This window comes from Colobus angolensis, unplaced genomic scaffold (assembly GCF_000951035.1).
Source record: "Colobus angolensis palliatus isolate OR3802 unplaced genomic scaffold, Cang.pa_1.0 Scaffold128, whole genome shotgun sequence".
Lineage (NCBI taxonomy): Eukaryota > Metazoa > Chordata > Mammalia > Primates > Cercopithecidae > Colobus > Colobus angolensis.
In genome coordinates, this window is record NW_012114030.1 from 3555117 (window position 1) to 3571220 (window position 16104).

A 16104-nucleotide genomic window follows, 5' to 3' on the forward strand; every position below is an offset into this window, starting at 1 on the left:
GCTATGATTATGCCACTGGACTCCATCTTGGGCAACAGGGTGAGACCCTGTCTCAAAAAAGAAAAAAAAAAAAAAGTTGGCCTGGGACTGCAGGTGTGTACCACCACACCTAGCTAATTTTTAAAAACCTTTTTGTAGAGATGGGATCTCACTATGTTACCCAGGCTAGTTTCAAACTTCTGGCCTCAAGTGATGCTCCCACCTCAACCACCCAAGTTGCTGGGATTACAGGCATGAGCCATGGTGCCCAGCTTGAATTGACCTATTTTTACTTTTAAAATGTATTCATTTATTTTTTGGGACAGAGTCTTGCCCTGTCGCCCAGGCTGGAGTGCAGTGGTGCTATTTCGGCTCACTGCAACCTCTGCCTCCTGGGTTCAAGCAATTCTCTTGCCTCAGCCTCCCGTTTAGCTGGGATTACAGGTACGCACCACCACACCTGGCTAATTTTTTGTATTTTTAGTAAAGACGGAGTTTCACCATGTTGCCCAGGCTGATCTTGAACTCCTGAGCTCAGGCAATCTGCTCCCCTCGGCCTCCCAAAGTGCTGGGATTACAAGCATGAGCCACTGCGCCTGGCCCTCTTTTTACATGACTTCTGGTTTTTGTGTCATTCTTAGGAAGACCTTTTCTCATTCTGAGTCTTAACATTTTCCCATTTTTTTTCTTTTCTAATTCTTCCTCCTAGTCATGGGAATTCAGGAATCCAGGTGTGGGCCCCCACCTTCCTCTGGGTGGCAGAACTTCTTCTGTGGTCTCCTTCTCTGCCCACATGTCGGAGTTTTCTCTATTTCCACTTCTCCCCACAGGGTCGTGGTTGGAGCCCCCCAGGAGATAGTGGCTGCCAACCAAACGGGCAGCCTCTACCAGTGTGATTACAGCATAGGCTCATGCGAGCCCATCCACCTGCAGAGTGAGTCACCGCCCCGCCGGGCCGGGACTGGGATTCCCCCTGTGAACACATAGGGACTTGCCAGGCACTCCTGTGTCCTGGAGGATCTGTGGTGGGGGCACAGGTGTCTGCCTCCCTACCCTCTCCTCTGCCTGCAGTCTCTCCCCTAGACACCCCCAGGCAATCCCTCCATGTTCCTTTCTTTCCCAAGATCTAGGATCCCCCTTCACTGTCAGACCTCCTTGTCTCCCGCGTGGAGGTGATCCCTGCCCAGCTCTTCCACAGCCTTCTCTGTCCCCCTCGAGGGTGACCTTGCCCATATCTGTCCCTGCAGTCCCCGTGGAGGCCGTGAACATGTCCCTGGGCCTGTCCCTGGCAGCCACCACCAGCCCCCCCCAGCTGCTGGTGAGTGGCCCTGGATCAGAGGAGCATCCTAATGGGGGTGTTTGGGGGCCCATGCATGGTGGGGCAGCGGGTCTTGTGGAGGGTGGAGGTGCTGGGGTACAAGGACAGGAAGCAGGGGCAGCCCCTTCCACTGGCTCCTGCCCCCTAGGCCTGTGGCCCCACCATGCACCAGATTTGCAGTGAGAACACGTATGTGAAAGGGCTCTGCTTCCTGTTTGGATCCAACCTACGGCAGCAGCCCCAGAAGTTCCCAGGGACCCTCCGAGGTGGGTTGCATTTGGCAGAGGGAACAGATGGGCAGCAAAAGACCAGGGGAGGGGGCAGGACTGAGGTGACATCTGCTCAAGGTCTGGGCTCTGGGTGCAGAAGGGTAGGGGAAGTGGGTCCCATTGGAGAGGGAGGCTAAGGAGGTGCTAGTGTCTTGTACTTTAGGAAAACTCCTTGGCTAGGCACAGTGGCTCACACCTGCAATCCCGACACTTTGGGAGCCCAGGAGTTTGAGATCAGCCTGGGCAATGTAGCGAGACCCTGTCTCTAAAAAAAAAGGAAAAAAAATTAGCTGAGTGTGGTGATGACCACCTGTAGTCTTAACTATTTGGAGGCCAAGGTGGGAAGATTGCTTGAGGCCAGGAGTTCAAGACAAGCCTGGACAACCTAGGGAGACTCCCGTCTCTACAAAAAAAAATAATAAAAAAATTAGCTAGGTATGGTGGCACACACCTGTAGTTCCAGCTACTCAGGAGGATCACTTGAGCCTGGGAAGTTGAAGCTGCAGTAAGCTATGATTGCACCACTGTACTCCAACCTGGCTGACAGAGCAAGACCCTGTCTTTAAAAAATAAGTCCAGGTCACACTGCAGAGGAGGGAATGGTGCAAGGTGTCATTGGCAGGAGGTGGGAATTTTGGGAACCATCTTGGGGGGCTGCCTTCCAGACCCCTGTTCCCCAAACCTCCATTGATTGAGATTCTGAGCGACTGTATGGACCTTTTTTTTTTTTTTTTTTGAGGCAGAATCTCACTCTGTCACCCAGGCTGGAGTGCAGTGGCACTATCTCGGCTTACTGCAACCTCTGCCTCCAGGGTTCAAGTGATTCTTCTGCCCCATCTTCCCAAGTAGCTGGGATTACAGGTGCCCGCCACCACGCCCGACTAATTTTTGTATTTTTAGCAGAGATGGGATTTCACCATGTTGGCCAGGCTGGTCTTGAACTCCTGAGCTCCGGTGATCTGCCCACCTCGGCTTCCCAAAGTGCTGGGAATGAGCCAGGGAATGACTGGTGGGCATGAGCCACCGTGCCTGGTCAGGGTGCATGGATCTTTCCAGTTGCTTTTTCCCACTGCTTTGTTCAATGGCTCTGCCATCTTTTTGCTTGTCTTCATGTTGATTCTGGCACCATAGGCAAATGTTTCTCCCTTGCATGTTTTCCTTTTTTTTCTTTCTCAAGCCCTGTTCCTCTATACTTCACCCTCCACAGATAATCCTCCTTCCTCCACAGAGAAAACAAAAGCTTCAGGCATGGACTCCCTCCACTTTCCCCTTCTCTTATTTTACCTTAATAAATGGTTTTCCAGTCTTCACTGGAATTTGTTAGACAAATTCTAAAAGAGCTATAACACTGCACTTTCTCCTTTTTCTCAAATTTCCATAATGACAGCACTCCTGGCAGTGACTCACTGGTTTTAGAGGAAGACCTGTCTCTCCTCCGTTCTATGACTAAATTCTTCCATCTGGACTTTTGAGTCTCTCATGTACCAACTAAGGTGATCACCTGTCTTCCTTTTTTCTTTTTCTTTCCTTTTTCTTTTTGAGACAGGGTCTTGCTCTGTCACCCAAGCTGGAGTGCAGTGGCACAATCTCAGCTCACTGCAGCCTCTGCCTCCCAGGCTCAAGAAATTCTTGTGCCTCAGCCTCCGGAGTAGCTGGGATCACAGGTGTGCATATACTGATTTTTGTATTTTTTGTAGAGATGGGGTTTCACCTTGTTGCCCAGGCTGGTCTCAAATTCCTGGGCTCAAGAGATCTTGCCATCTCAGCCTCCCACAGTGCTGGGATCACAGGTGTGAGCCACTGTGCCTGGCCCAGCATCTCTTGAATCACTTGTTTTCTCTCTAGGACATTTAACTTCTCCCTTCCTCTGACTGTAAACATTCTCATTCTACCCGTATCTGAAAAACGATCAACCACCACAATTGATAGCCATGAAAATGATCTTCTCTCTTCCAATCTCCTCCTCATCTCCTGCCATCTCTCCCCACCTTCACCACCCAAACTTCCTGAGTGCATTCTCTTCACCCCCGGCTGGCCTCCACCTCCCTCTCCACCTAGGGGCACTGGGTTCTGGGTTCTCTTTTCACTCACGTGTTCTTCTTTCCTGAAATCACCCAGTTCTGTGGCTTCAGCTAACACCTCTACCTCTTTAGACCTCACTCTCAGGGTTCAAGACTACTTCTTTAAAAATGTTTTCATTTATTAAAAAATATATAACACATACACTTGGTTCAAAATTCGAAAGGGTGCGGTAGCTCACACCTGTAGTCCCAGCACTTTGGAAGGTCAAGTTAGGAGCATTGTTTGAGGCCAGGAGTTTGAGACCAGCCTAGACAACATAATGAGACACTATCTCTACAAAAAAAAAAAATAAAATAAAAAAAAAATAAAAACCCCAAAAAAACAATTAGCCAGGTATGGTGGCATGTGCTTGTGGTCTTAATTATTCAGGAGGCCTCCCAAAGTGCTGGGGTTACAGGCATAAGCCACTGTGCCCTGCCAGTCTTTCTAAAATACAAAACAAATCATCTCACTTCCTTTTCTAAGAACCTTCCGTGGCTCCCCATTGCCTACAGATAAAGTCAAACTCCTTATTGGAGTAGAGAGGCCCTTGCCCACTTTGCTTGATGCCACTGCTGGGTTTCCATTGCCATCACATACGTTTGCCCCTGTAGTGCTGTTTCTATCGAACAGCATTCCTGGATTCTGCCAGAATCTTTTTGAGGCCCTTGTCCCATGTATCAGTAGGAGTCTCAGCTGGGACCAAAAGCACGTTCCAGTAATGTAACTGCCCAAGGGGTTCTCCTTGCCTGCTGCCTAGACAGAGCCGATTCATCAAGACAGCAGAATTGCGATAGAGAAAGAATAATTCACACAGAGCCAGCTGTACAGGGGACCAGAGTTTTATTATCAACTGAAATCAGTCTCCCTGAGCATTTGGGGAGCAGAGTTTTTAAGGATAACTTGGTGGATGCGGGGAGCCAGTGAGCCGGGAGTACTGATTGGTCAGGGATGAAATCATTGGGAATCGGAGCTGTCTTATTGCGTTCAGTCGGTTCCTGGGTGGGGGCCACGTGATCAGATGAGCCAGTTTATTGATTTGAGCGGTGCCAGCTGATCCATCAAGTGCAAGGTCTGCAAAATATCTCAAGTGCTGATTTTAGGAGCAGTTTAGGGAGGGTCAGAATCTTGTAGCCTCCAGCTGCATGACTCCTAAACCATAATTTCTAATCTTGTGACTAATGTTAGTCCTACAAAGGCAGTCTAGTCCCCAGGCAAGAAGGAGGTCTGCTTTGGAAAAGGGCTGTTATGATCTTTGTTTAAGTTTCTCCCAAAGTTAGTTCAGCCTACACCCAGGAATGAACAAGGACAGCTTGGAGGTTAGAAGCAACATGGAGTCGGTTAGGTTAGATCTCTTCCACTGTCTCAGCCATAATTTTGCAAAGGCAGTTTCAGTAAGATTTATTTACAAAGAGGGGAGTTTATTTATAAAGGGAGTAATTATAAAACTGTGAGAGTTCTAAGGGAGCCATCAGGGACTTTGCAAGCCTTGGGCAAGCAGGTCTGTTTTCACCCCTGGGCTTATGGGTTGAGGGGAGGAAGAGCTCACCAGGGTCCGGAGAGAGTCATGTGGGGCTGGCCTCCTTCTGAGGAACAGTTGGTCTTTTGTGAAGGACATAGCTGTCCCCAAGCAACCTCAATGGGAGAACACCTGGACCTCACTGTCCTCCTCCCTCCAGTCTTCTGTTGAGTCCCCTCATCCACCAAATCCAATGGGAATCCAGAGGGCAACAGAGTCCTGGTGATGGGGTCCCTGCAGGTTGACCTCCCAGGCCACAGAGCTGAGTGGCGACGGGTAGAAAGTGGATTTGGGGATGGGGTAGAAAGCAGAGGAGCACATTCCACATCGCTTTATGTGTGTGTGCCATTCTCTTTTCTAGAATCTATTCCTTTTGTATATCTGGCAAATCCTTCCTTCCTTCCTTCCTTCCTTCCTTCCTTCCTTCTTCCTTTCTTCCTTTCTTTTTTCCTTTCTTTCTTCTTTCTTTTCTTTCTTTCTTGTCTTGCTCTGTGACCCAGGCTGGAGTGCAGTGGTGCGATCTCAGCAACTTTTTGTATTTTTAATAGAGATGGGGTTTCACCATGTCAGCCAGGCTGATCTCGAATTCCTGATCTCAAGTGATCCACCTGCCTCAGCCTCCCAAAGTGCTGGGATTACAGGTGCGAGCCACTGTGCCCAGCTGGGCAAGTTATTTCCTGTTCTTCAAGATCCAGTCAAACATCACCACGTTCCCTGATTCCCTTGGGCAGAATTAATGAAAAATTTCCATACTACTTTGTCCTTGTTTGTTTACTTACTTATTTATTTTTTAGAGACAGGGTCTTTCTCTGTGGCCCAGGCTGGAGTGCAATGGCGTGATCACAGCTCACTGCAGCCTCAACCTTTTGGGCTGAAGTGATGCCCCACTCTCAGCCTCCTGAGGAGCTGGGACTACAGGCGTGTGCCACTGTGCCCGGCTAATTTTTAACATATATGTATATATGTTATATTATATATACATATTATAGAGACCCCATCTCTATAATATATATGTTTATGTATATATTATATAACATATATATATTTTATAGAGACGGGGGCCTATATTCTCATTTTTCAGTAGAGAGCTGACATACAAAAAAGCCCAAAACACCAAGTGTCAAATTACTTGATTCATACTCTTTTTCCCCTTCCTCAGGGTGTCCTGAACAGGACATCGCCTTCTTGATTGACGGCTCTGGTAGCATCAACCCACGTGAATTTCAGCAGATGAAGGAGTTTGTCTCGATCATGATGGAGCAATTAAAAAAGTCCAAAACCTTGGTGAGGGCCCATGGGTAGGTTAGGGAAGAGCCCACACAGGGCTGGAAGATACATGGAAACTGGGCCACCACGTTCTCCTCCCAGTTCAACTGCAGACATTGCCAAATTGACAATCGATTGTGGTTTGCCTTCCTGAGTCTCTTTTCTGCTCTGTTGGATGCAGTCTCAGCATTCTTCCAGCCTTTTATAAAGCAGGCAGCTCTAATTGTTAAGGGTTGGCATGGCAGATGAAGCCCACATGTCATTGCTGGCTGAGTTCTATTTTCATTTTTATTTCTTATTTTTTTGAGACAGAGGCTTGCTCCGTCTCTCAGGCTAGAGTGCAGCGGCACAATCTCAGCTCACTGCAACCTCCGCCTCCCGGGTTCAAGCAATTCTCTTGCCTCAGCCTCCCAAGTAGCAGGAATTACAGGCGCGTGCCACCACGCCTGGCTAGTTTTTGTATTTTTAGTAGAGATGGGGTTTCACCATTTTGGCCAGGCTGGTCTCAAACTCCTGACCCCAGGTGATCCACCTGTCTCGGCCTCCCAAAGTGCTGGGATTACAGCTGTGAGCTACTGCTCCTGGCCTCTGGCCATCTTCTAGTATTGAGGAGAGATGGGAGCTGCTGGCAGCTCTCTGTCCTGGTGAGGCAGGGGATTAGGGGCAGTACAGAGGAGGAATTTGGAGACTGGAGTGTTTAAGATCTTTGTGGAGCTTGCTGGGTGATGTCTGAGAGGTGGGGGCACCTTCTCCAGCATCACACCAGCCACCCCCTCCGCAGTTCTCTTTGATGCAGTACTCTGAAGAATTCTGGACTCACTTTACCTTCAAAGAGTTCCAGGGCAACCCTAACCCGAGATCACTGGTGAAGTCAATAACGCAGCTGTTTGGGCGGACACACACGGCCACGGCCATCCGCAAAGTGGTGTAAGCTTCCCTTTTTCATTTAGGATGGAGGGAGGAGGAGACACTTTTAGTTGGGCTTTGATGGATGAAGGGAGCCGTTCAGACAGGGGTGGTAGAGGATGCTTCCCCACGGGCAGAGGTGGGGAGGAGGGGCTGTGCGTGGTGTATGCATCAAAGAACAAGTCGTGAGTGAAAGGTGGGAGTGGAGTGGGGAAGTGAGAAAAAGTGTCTGGAGGGAGGGTAGAAAGATCGGCTCAGGCCAGGGAACCAAAGGCGGCTTTACAGCCCGTGGTGAGACATCACCATGTCTCATTTTGGGAAGTTCGCTCTGATTTTGGGGTGTGTGTAGAGGCAAGGATGGGGTTGGGACAGAAGTACAAGAAGCACTGTAGAGTCCTAGAGGGGCTGGGGAGCTGGTGCAGCGCTCTGGGAGAGGTTTCCTGAAGGCCAATTAAATGTGTGTGTGTATATGTGTGTGTGTGTGTGTGTGTGTGTGCGTGTGTGTGTGTGTATATATTTATTTATTTTTTGAGACGGAGCAGGCTGGAGTGCAGTGGCCTGATCTCAGCTCAGTGCAACTTCCACCTCCTGGATTCAAGCAATTCTCCTGCCTCAGCCTCCCGAGTAGCTGGGATTACAGGCGCCCACCACCACCATCAGCTAATTTTTGTATTTTTAGTAGAGACGGGGTTTCACCATGTTGACCAAGCTGGTCTTGAACTCCTGACCTCAGGTGATTCACCCAACTCGGCCTCCCATAGTGCTGGGATTATAGGCGTCAGCCATAAATATATATGTTTTTTAAAATTCAAAAGTGACACGGTCTTTGAGCTGAGTCGAGGTGGACCCTTTGAGCGCAGCCGTCCCGCAGCCGCTGATTCCCCGCTTCGCCTCCCGTGGAAGCCCGGGCCCGCTTCGCAGCTTTCTCCCTTTGTCTCATAACCATGTCCACCAACGAGAATGCTAATACACCAGCTGCCCGTCTTCACAGATTCAAGAACGAGGGAAAAGACAGTACAGAAATGAGGTGTCGCAGAATAGAGGTCAATGTGGAGCTGAGGAAAGCTAAGAAGGATGACCAGATGCTGAAGAGGAGAAACGTAAGCTCATTTCCTGATGATGCTACTTCTCCGCTGCAGGAAAACCGCAACAACCAGGGTACTGTAAATTGGTCTGTTGATGACATTGTCAAAGGCACAAATAGCAGCAATGTGGAAAATCAGCTCCAAGCTACTCAAGCTGCCAGGAAACTACTTTCTAGAGAAAAACAGCCCCCCATAGACAACATAATCCGGGCTGGTTTGATTCCAAAATTTGTGTCCTTCTTGGGCAGAACTGATTGTAGTCCCATTCAGTTTGAGTCTGCTTGGGCACTCACAAACATTGCTTCTGCGACATCAGAACAGACCAAGGCTGTGGTAGATGGAGGTGCCATCCCAGCATTCATCTCTCTGTTGGCATCTCCCCATGCTCACATCAGTGAACAAGCCGTCTGGGCTCTAGGAAACATTGCAGGTGACGGCTCAGTGTTCCGAGACTTGGTTATTAAGTATGGTGCAGTTGACCCACTGTTGGCTCTCCTTGCGGTTCCTGATATGTCATCTTTAGCATGTGGCTACTTACGTAATCTTACCTGGACACTTTCAAATCTTTGCCGCAACAAGAATCCTGCACCCCCGATAGATGCTGTTGAGCAGATTCTTCCTACCTTAGTTCAGCTCCTGCATCATGATGACCCAGAAGTATTAGCAGATACCTGCTGGGCTATTTCCTACCTTACTGACGGTCCGAATGAACGAATTGACATGGTCGTGAAAACAGGAGTTGTGCCCCACCTTGTGAAGCTTCTAGGAGCTTCTGAATTGCCAATTGTGACTCCTGCCCTAAGAGCCATAGGGAATATTGTCACTGGTACAGATGAACAGACTCAGGTTGTAATTGATGCAGGAGCACTCGCTGTCTTTCCCAGCCTGCTCACCAACCCCAAAACTAACATTCAGAAGGAAGCTACATGGACAATGTCAAACATCACAGCTGGCCGTCAGGACCAGATACAGCAAGTTGTGAATCATGGATTAGTCCCATTCCTTGTCAGTGTTCTCTCTAAGGCAGATTTTAAGACACAAAAGGAGGCTGTATGGGCCGTGACCAACTATACTAGTGGTGGAACAGTTGAGCAGATTGTGTACCTCGTTCACTGTGGCATAATAGAACCGTTGATGAACCTCTTAACTGCAAAAGATACCAAGATTATTCTGGTTATCCTGGATGCCATTTCAAATATCTTTCAGGCTGCTGAGAAACTAGGTGAAACTGAGAAACTTAGTATAATGATTGAAGAATGTGGCGGCTTAGACAAAATTGAAGCTCTACAAAACCATGAAAATGAGTCTGTGTATAAGGCTTCGTTAAGCTTAATTGAGAAGTATTTCTCTGTAGAGGAAGAAGAAGATCAAAACGTTGTGCCGGAAACTACCTCTGAAGGCTACACTTTCCAAGTTCAGGATGGGGCTCCTGGGACCTTTACCTTTTAGATCACGTAGCTGAGGCACACATTTGTTGTGTACCATGGTATTTTGTCTTGTTGTTTCTCTACTAAGAACTCTTTTTAAATGTGGTTTGTTATTGTAGCACTTTTTACACTGAAACTATACTTGAACAGTTCCAACTGTACATACTGTATGAAGCTTGTCCTCTGACTAGGTTTCTGATTTCTATGTGGAATTTCATATCTTGCAGCATCCTGTAAATAAACATTAAAGTCCGCCCTTTTCTTCACTCCAAAAGAAAAAAAAAAAAAAATTCAAAAGTAATAATACTCAGTTGAAAAACCCAAATTATGCTAAAGTATAAAAACAAAAACTGTGAAGGCTTCCTTTCCCTTCCCTGCTGCTTTTCCAGGTCCTGGGGCAGTTGCATCTCAGTGCTAAGTCTCAGGGGAGATGGAGCCCCTCCGAGGCCTCACCCAGCTGTATCTGTGTCTGGGACTCTGCTGACATTTCCTTTCTGACGTTAATAGCATCTCTGGCTAGGTGCGGGGGCTCACACCTGTAATGTCAGCACTTTGGGAGGCTGAGGTGGGAGGATCACATGAGTCCGAGAGTTTGAGACCAATTGGCAACATAGTGAGACTCTATCTCTAAAAAGATAAAAAAATAAACCAGGTGTGGTGGTACATGCCTGTAGTCCCAGCTACTCAGGAGGCTGAGGCAGGAGAATCGCTTGAACCCAGGAGTCCAAGTCTGCAGTGAGCTATGGTTGTGTCTCTGCACTCCAGCCTGGACAACAGAGTGAGTGTCTATTTCTTAAAAAAAAAAAAAAAATTAGCATGTCATCTGCTTGCATTTGACTTTGTCCCTCCTCTTTCCTGCACAGACGAGAACTGTTTAACGTCAACCAGGGAGCCCGAAAGAATGCCCTTAAGATCCTGGTTGTCATCACAGATGGAGAAAAGTTTGGCGATCCCTTGGGATATGAGGACGTCATCCCTGAGGCAGACAGAGAGGGAGTCATTCGCTACGTCATTGGGGTATGGAATGCCGCTCTCAGGGTGATGCTTCTGTGGAGGGTCTCTACGTGGATCCGTCCTCCCTTCAATTTGCAAATATTAATAAAATCAAAGTGACATGAGAGCTATTGCTAGCTCGTATACACCATATCAGCTATCTGTTGCCACATCAATGCTGTGTAATAAACTATCCCAAAATTCAGCAGCTTAAAATAATAAGTAAGCCTGTGGGTCAGCCGGCCAAGAGTTCTGGTTTCAACGGCCTTCCTCAGTCGTTAGCTGCAGGTTGGCAGGCTGCTCTGCTGATCTTGGCCAGGCTCTCTCTGCTTCTGAGGGTTGCCAGCTATGTCATCTGCTGGACCTGATGGCCTTGGGTGGAACCACTGGGGTGACTTGGCCCTTTGGCAACCTGGCTCTCATTCTCCAGGGCTAGCCTGGGCATGTCCTCATGGTGAAAATGGGAGCAAGAGAACAGTGGAGATGTTGCAAGTGCTTTTTCATGCCTCTGCATCATGTTTGATAACATCCATGGGTGTCATGAGCGGTGCAAGGTTAGAGAAAAACCAGGTCCGTGCAGGTTTGTGTCTTTCTGCAACATCAGGCTTTCGTTGATCCTATTTCAATCACAAATGCCACGAGCTGCGTGGAATTCCCAAGGAGGCAGTTCTCCTTAGTGCATCCTGTTCACTTGGACACTCTGGCTCCAGCCACCCATGAATCAGTCAATACTGCAAACCGTATATAATAGTATACTTAATCAATATATAAAAGTTATAGGTTAAACATTCCACAGCAAACAAAGTAACGTTTGACATCAGAAGAAAAAGAAAGAGGAGAAAGGATGAATGAAAAGGACTCCTGGTCTGGGCCCAAGGGTCCTAGTCACATTAACCTTGCAAGGAAGAACCTTTGATGCGGCAGAGTCCTTGGTGGCAAATGCCAGGCTCTCATCACGAGCGACTGCGAGGTGTGAGTTCCAACGGCTGCTTTGAGCTGGTGAAGGCTAGATTTCTTCTAGTCACAGAGCCCTCTGGTGAGAACAGACAGTGAAGAATGTGCTTGTTTGTGTCCTTATCTGGTTGGATGTAGTCTTTATTTGTTTATTTTATGTATTTATTTATTTGTTTGTTTATTTATTTATTTATTTTGAGACTGAGTCTCGCTCTATCGCTCAGGCTGGGGTGCAGTGGCATGATCTTAGCTCGCTGCAACCTCCACCTTCCGAGTTCAAGCAATTCTTGTGTCTCAGCCTCCTGAGTAGCTGGAACTACAGACATGCACCACCATGCCTAGCAAATTTTTTTTTTTTGTATTCTTAGTAGAGATGGGGTTGGTCTTGAAGTTGACCAACTGTTGACCAGGTTGATCTTGAACTTCTGACCTCAAGTGATCTGACTGCCTCGGCCTTCCAAAGTGTGCGATTATAGGAATAAGCCACCGTACCTGGCCTATTTAAAAAATTTGTTTAAAACAACCTTATTCTTGTTGGCAAAGTGCCCTGTGAAATATACAATGGAGCCTTTTTCTAAGATGGAGTCAGTTATGTCAAGGGTGCTCTATATACAATGGGCTAAGGCAAGACTCATGCCTAAGCCCAGAGGTAATGAAGTGGGCAGATGACTCCACCAAGAGCAGGAGGGCACAGCAGAGTGCTGGGGGAAAAGGCCAGATACAGGAAGAGGCAAGGAGTCAGGATCATCAGTGTAATCAAACTACGACAGCACCTGCATGACACAGAAAGCAATATAACCATGGATACATGCCTTGGCATGTAGGAAATACCTTCATATAAAGGAAAAGCCTCCCCTTCCTCTAGGGGGAGGTCAACTCCACACCAGGAGATGTGGCACAGCACATGGATCAGCAGCTGGGTTTCTGCCCCAACTTGCTTCCTTAGCACAGTGCCTTGTGCAATGTACAACCTGCCCAACTATAACCTGGCAACCCTGTCCCAGGGACTTTCTGATGCATTTCCTCACTTGATAAATAATGGTTCAGACTAATTTCCTGCAGAATTGTCTTTGTCAGATGATACTGCTACCTTTAGACCATGACTTGGCCTCTGTTCCTTGGTAACAGGTGGGAGATGCCTTCCGCAGTTTGAAATCCCGGCAAGAGCTTAATACCATTGCATCCAAGCCACCTCGTGATCACGTGTTCCAGGTGAATAACTTTGAGGCTCTGAAGACCATTCAGAACCAGCTTCAGGAGAAGATCTTTGCAATCGAGGGTGAGTCAGGCATCTGTGTTCCCAGAGCAGCTCCTTAGGCAGCCTCCCACCCCAGAACACATAGTCCCCTCTAGAATCCAGACCTTCCTAACCCTTGGTATCCCCCAGCATCAACTCTCTCCACTTCCTTCAGCTCTCAGTCCCAGCCTCACTTGGTCAATTCCTTTGAAGTCAAAGAATCCGTACTTTTACCTCTAATTTTGCAAATCTTGGCTATAGGCTGGTAAATTGGAGTATGGGGGAGTCAAATCCCACCCAGAATTTTAACAGAAATTTGGATGTGTTGCCAGCAGTCGTCTGTTTGGTTCACTATTATATCCCAATTGCCTAGAATAGTGCCTGGTACTCAGAAGGTGCTCAATAAATGTTTGTTGAATAAAAGGAATTTAGAAATTGGGGGATTTCATATACAGTCTGGGTTTATGACTTATCTTGAAAAGCTGGAAGATTAGACACTTTGAAGACCTTGAAGACCACATTCCCACTTGGCAGGAAGTGGCTGGAGGTGAATGGCTGTCACCCTTCTAAGAGGGACATATGCTGTCCAGCTTGACACAGATCCCGTCAGAGTCTCCTTTTGTCTGGCCACCAGAGCATTTGGGTTTTCAGTACCTATTCTAGGTTCTTCTGCTTTCTTTTCTTTTCTTTTTCTTTTTTTAGAGACTGAGTCTTGCTCTATTGCCCAGGCTGCAGTGGAGTGGTGCGATCTCGGCTCACCGCAACCTCTGCCTCCCAGGTTCAAGTGATTCTCCTGCCTCTGCCTCCTGAATAGCTGGGATTACGGGCGCATACCACCACGCCCAGTTCATTTTTGTATTTTTAGTAGAGACAGGGTTTCAACATGTTGGCCAGACTGGTCTCCAACTCCTGACCGCAAGTGATCTGCCCATCTCAGCCTCCCATTATAGGCGTGAGCCACCGTGCCCAGCCTTCTGCCTTCTTTAATGTAGAAAGTTCTCCTCTTCTCAGGTACTCAGACAGGAAGTACCAGCTCCTTTGAGCATGAGATGTCTCAGGAAGGCTTCAGTGCTGCCATCACCTCTGTAAGTGGCCCTTCATTAAATTGTGGGGGTGGGGCAAGGGGTAGCAAAAAAAAAGAGATAGGAGAGATGCAGGGGTTTGGGGACTCTTCTCTGTGATAGGTACTTGGGAGGTAGCTCTGTGACAGGCAGCGGTGGTCCCTTCTTCCTTCCTCATCAACCCTGTTCTACCCCTTTCCCAGAACGGCCCCTTGCTGAGCACTGTGGGGAGCTATGACTGGGCTGGTGGAGCCTTTCTATATACATCAAAGGAGAAAAGCACCTTCATCAACATGACCAGAGTGGATTCAGACATGAATGATGCTTACTTGGGTAAGTGGGGAGGGCAAGGGTTGCTCTAAGAAGGGGTCAGGATTTGGCATAAGTCAACTAGCATAGATGTCTGGGTCTTTCATAGGTTCTTGGGATAGCTTTAAAGACAGAAACTTCAATTTTTTGTTTGTTTTTGAGGTGGAGTTTCTTTCTTGTTGCCCAGGCTGGAGTGCAATGGCACAATCTTGGCTCACTACAACCTCTGCCTCCCGGGCTCAAGCGATTCTCCTGCCTCAGCCTCCCGAGTAGCTGGTGTTACAAGAATGCACCACCACCCCTGGCTAACTTTTTTTTTTTTTTTGAGATGTGGTTTTGCTCTTGTTGCCCAGGCTGGAGTGCAATGGCACAATCTTGGCTCACCACAACCTCCGCCTCCCAGGCTCAAGCGATTCTCCTGCCTCAGCCTCCTGAGTAGCTGGAATTACAGGCATGTGCCACCATGCCTGGCTAATTCTGTATTTTCAGTAGAGACGGAATTTCTCCATGTTGGTCAGCATGGTTGCGAACTCCCACCCTCAGGTGATCCACCTGCTTTGGCCTCCCAAAGTGCCGGAATTACAGGTGTGAGCCACCGTGCCTGGCCCTTTTTTGTATTTTTAGTAGAGACCGGGTTTCACCATGTTGGCCAGGCTGGTCTGGAACTCCTGACCTCAGGTGATCCGCCTACCTCAGACTCCCAAAATGCTGGGATTACAGGTGTGAGCCACCTCACCCGGCCAGAAACTTCTAAATTGAATTGTAATTATGTTCATAAAGAGAAATATAGTGTAGGGATCAGTTACCCCAACACAGCGAGCATGGGGCTGCCCCAGTGCCTACTCAAGGAGTGGGTCTGCATGGTGGAGGAGGGGTCAGGGAATGCACTTCACTTCTCAGACCCCCACCTTCAGGTTATGCTGCCACCGTCATCTTGCGGAACCGGGTGCAAAACCTGGTTCTGGGGGCACCTCGATATCAGCACGTCGGCCTGGTGGCAATGTTCAGGCAGAACAATGGCATGTGGGAGTCCAACGCCAATGTCAAGGGCACCCAGGTGAGTGTGGTTTGTGGAGCATGAACGTGCAAACAGAGGCGCCCTGGGGGCTTAGAGATTCCAGGAGGGGCATTCAGATGACATGCATGGCCCTCTTGTAAAGGAGCCTTTGGAGGCTGTGAGCTGGGAAGTTGTGGGATCAGCTTAGCATTTGAGAAAGCTGTGTCCTCAGCTTTTTAACAACGATAAATAACAATGCTTGCCTGTACAGAGCTCTCTATGGGTCTTCCTGTACTCAGAGCTGGTATTCAACCCATATATAACCAGGATAGCCCTGTTAGTTAATAAAATATTGAACTAATTCTATATTCATTGATAAATGGTGGATTCTCCCTTACCCATGCACTCTAGTGCTTCCCCAGTCTCTGTGGGCTTCCCCATGATCCAGCAACTATGAGGTCAGGAAGGACACTTCACAGACCCTCTAGGATCTGCTCCAGCTATGCCCCTGCTCAGTATCTGTGCAGCCCCAGATGTTCATTATTTTGAATATCACCCCTGCAAAAGCAGCATGGTCACATATTATGTGAGAACTAATGAGTGAGGCAAAACTCTGTAGTCAAAATCATTCTTGCAAATTCCTGAAATAGGACTGCACCCATGATATGATGCCTATAGTTTTTTATTTTATTTTTATTTTTTTAATTGTACTTTAAGTTCTAG

General features: G+C 47.9%; 2 protein-coding genes across 3 annotated transcripts in view; both read left to right on the plus strand.

Moving 5' to 3' along the window:
* The window catches only part of ITGAM (integrin, alpha M (complement component 3 receptor 3 subunit)), an 88009-nt gene that overhangs the window by 8278 nt on the left and 63627 nt on the right, over positions 1–16104 (plus strand). For both annotated transcript variants that reach the window (XM_011933636.1, XM_011933638.1), the window contains exons 3-12: positions 810–913; positions 1227–1297; positions 1446–1563; positions 6306–6430; positions 7194–7339; positions 10694–10847; positions 12906–13056; positions 14026–14099; positions 14279–14408; positions 15299–15441. In XM_011933636.1, coding sequence (XP_011789026.1) covers positions 810–913; positions 1227–1297; positions 1446–1563; positions 6306–6430; positions 7194–7339; positions 10694–10847; positions 12906–13056; positions 14026–14099; positions 14279–14408; positions 15299–15441 — 1216 coding nt within the window. The remainder of the gene's footprint in view (positions 1–809; positions 914–1226; positions 1298–1445; positions 1564–6305; positions 6431–7193; positions 7340–10693; positions 10848–12905; positions 13057–14025; positions 14100–14278; positions 14409–15298; positions 15442–16104) is intronic.
* On the plus strand, positions 8129–10098 carry LOC105505710 (importin subunit alpha-1). Its single transcript, XM_011933635.1, has one exon. The coding sequence runs from the start codon at positions 8263–8265 to the stop codon at positions 9850–9852; it is 1590 nt and encodes a 529-aa protein (XP_011789025.1). The 5' UTR covers positions 8129–8262; the 3' UTR covers positions 9853–10098.